The sequence below is a fragment of the Myotis lucifugus genome, unplaced genomic scaffold (assembly GCF_000147115.1).
Source record: "Myotis lucifugus unplaced genomic scaffold, Myoluc2.0 scaffold_91, whole genome shotgun sequence".
NCBI lineage: Eukaryota > Metazoa > Chordata > Mammalia > Chiroptera > Vespertilionidae > Myotis > Myotis lucifugus.
Window position 1 is genome coordinate 2,479,676 of NW_005871139.1, and position 3,158 is coordinate 2,482,833.

A 3,158-nucleotide genomic window follows, 5' to 3' on the forward strand; every position below is an offset into this window, starting at 1 on the left:
AAAAAATGTCCGTGATCTCTTTGAGTTTATATTCTCTGTGGCTGGAGAGTGCAAATTGAAGGGGACAATGACAGTTGATAGGTTGTAAATAAGCAAAAACCAAAGGTAATTTCAAAAAGAAATAATTAATTTTTTACCACAATTTTAATCCACATATCTCTCACAAATCTCCTTCTCACTAATTCTCCAACTGAGTTTCATGATCTAAGGGACCTCTGCTGAAATTCTGTTGGTTTCTTTCTGAAGTTGCCACAGGCCTTGTGCAGCATTTGCTCTGCTATTGATGCTCTCGTGTTCTGCCATTTCTACAGCATCACTGGGATGAGGGCCAGGGCTACCTGTCTAGCAGTGCGCACGAGCTGGGGAATCTTCTTTTATCCTGGGGCCCCCTCACAGGATTTTTGGCTATTAGGTAAATGGTTTGAAGAGGATAAACAAATGTGCTATGTGTGGTCTTTCTAGGACATGCATAGGTCCAACAAACAATTTCAAATTTCTCCATTGTCCTTGGATACCTGCAGGTATATGTCTATACCTGCAATTCCATGGTGGCACCAATATATGTCTTTTAGGTCATTTCCTTGCAAATGACAGAATATAATTCTGACTTACTTAAACAACGTAAATTAAGACAACAACAATAATTAAAGAGGGAATTCATGAATTTGGTCTGGGGTAGCTCACAGCATCCAGGGGAGAGTCGGTGTGGCAAGGTGGTAAAAACATAGACTTAGGGGTAAGTCCATTTGGTTCCAAATTCCATCCCCACCACTTACCTCTCTGAGGCAGTTTCCTCCCTCTTCTTAAAATAACAATAACTAAAGCATTTCCCTAAAGCACTTGTGGTTAAATACACATTATGTATATAAAATGCTTGGCACAGTCCCTGACATCATGCAAATATCTGGATCATGTGTTCTTATTATAATTCATGTTTATGAATCTGCCTTGAAAAGGAAGAATCTAGGATAACACCAGTGATCTTATCAGTGGGCCATTGGGATTGGCTGTCAGAGTACTGCAAACAGAATGGCTGGCCTCTGCCTCTCTCTCCTCATATGAATCTCTCCTCATTAAAATTCCCACAGAGTGAATGGTCTGACATTGACCATGTACTCATTCCTGTACCAAACACTGTGCAAGGAAGAATGAATGAATAATGAGCAGGGACGGTGAGAATTTGGGGTCACCATGATTAACAGAACCTATGATTAGAAGTCTCTATGGAACTATATTGAGCAAGTAGAATTTAATTGCTAGAAGCATGGCAAAGATAGACGAAGTGTAACAGAAATGTGTACCATACTGTGTGTAATAAATTAAATATTTTTCTAGGAAAAATACCTAGGACCACTTTTCTCTGACTCAGCCTCAACTGGTAACATTCTAAGAAATTTAACTCCCATCTCTGCTTAAGTATTCTTAAGAAAAGCTGTAGGGCACCTTGCAGATCCTGATATCAGAGAATTCTCCTGAATATCCAGGCACTATTTATTGGAGTTCTACCCAGAATCCTCATCATTCTGATGTTATTATTTGAAGCACCAGAAATATTTTCTCAACATCCTTTTCACAGCAGCCTTCATCTCCTTGTTCTTCAGGCTGTAGATGAGGGGATTCAGCATGGGGGTGATCACACTGTACTGCAAGGAGAAGATTAACTCTCGAATGGATCCAGAATTTGGCATGAGATAACGGAGAAGTCCCGAACCATAAAAGAAGATCACAGCAGTGAGGTGGGAGGAGCAGGTAGAGAAGGCCTTGCTTCTGCCTGTGGAGGAGCTGATGCGCAGGATGGTGGACAAAATGCGAACATAGGAGAAAAATATCAGGAGAAAATTTCCAAAGAAATGCAGGAGGCTAGAGCAGAGCAGGGCAGTAAAACTTGCAGTCACGTCAGAGCAGGACAAGGGGTAAAGAGAGGGCAGCTCACAGCAGAAGTGGTGGATATCTTGAGCCTCACAGAAGTCTAAATTGAGAGCTACAAGGATATTGATAAGAGCATCCAGAAAAGCCAAACTCCATGAGGCCCACACCAGCCCCATACACAGCTGTCTGTTCATCACCTGGGCATAGAGCAGAGGAGAACTGATGGCAACATAGCGGTCATATGCCATCACAGCGAGTAGGCAGGATTCAGTGCCCCCGGAGGCAAACAGAAAGAAGACCTGAGCCAGGCAGCCCTCTACTGAGACAGTTTTCTTCTCAGACAGCAGATTCTCCAGCAGCTTGGGCACAGTGACAGAGGAGTGGCAGAGATCGAGGAAGGACAACTGCCTCAGGAAAAAGTACATGGGGATGTGAAGACGGGGATCAAACCCGATCACCAGCAGCAGCATCAGATTCCCCATCAGGGTCAGGAGGTAAATAACAAGGAACAGCACAAAGAGCAGAGGCTGGATCTGGGGATCCACAGACAGCCCGAGGAGGATGAACTCAGAGATAACACTGTGGTTCCTCATTGCCTTCAGTATGTTCTTGGGAATGTCAGAAATAAACTGGGTGAAGCCTCTTCTAATGTCTAATATCTCAGTGTTTTCACCCTATTCTCCAATCACAAAGTTTCACGCCCACTCAAAAATGTATTTCTGAAATGGTAAGTCTCTAGATTTCCTAAAACGTGTAATAATCTTTTCTACAGAATCTCAACACTAGATCAACTCGCTGTCCACATTTATTGTTCTTTCTGTAATGTCTTAGAGTTAATTTCTTGTTGTTTTATTATTCAATCTACAGAAGGATGTTTGTAAACGGTTGATAATAATCCAGTAGAAAGAGAGAGATTCCAGGAGGAATGAGATACAATTGCAGAAATAGTGTCTCTGAGAGCAGCTGGGTTTCACAGCAGAAGCAGAGCATGGATGGTCTTAAGTGAGAATAGGTTTTCTTCATCCATCAAACACGCATGCAGTCAGTAGATTTGGTGTTAGGAAGGCAGCACTTCTCATCTGATGGCTTTTGTTATTCACTAAGTATTTAAATGAGATCATTAATGGAAAGTGAAGAGGGGTAGTGGCTGGACATGTGCCCAGTGAGGAGAAAGGGAGTTAATTAGAGACAAAGCAGCACAGAGATATCCCAGATACTGTGTAATTTATCACAAGAAACTGTTGACTGATATGAAAACATACTCTGGTCATAATCTCCATGCCCAGTTT

General features: G+C 42.2%; 1 protein-coding gene across 1 annotated transcript; it reads right to left on the reverse strand.

Moving 5' to 3' along the window:
* Positions 1–1,532: 1,532 nt before the first annotated feature.
* LOC102431587 (olfactory receptor 8S1-like) lies at positions 1,533–2,462 on the reverse strand. The gene has a single exon (XM_006091571.3). It carries the CDS (start codon positions 2,460–2,462, stop codon positions 1,533–1,535), a length of 930 nt encoding a protein of 309 aa, XP_006091633.1.
* Between the last annotated feature and the right edge of the window lie 696 nt (positions 2,463–3,158).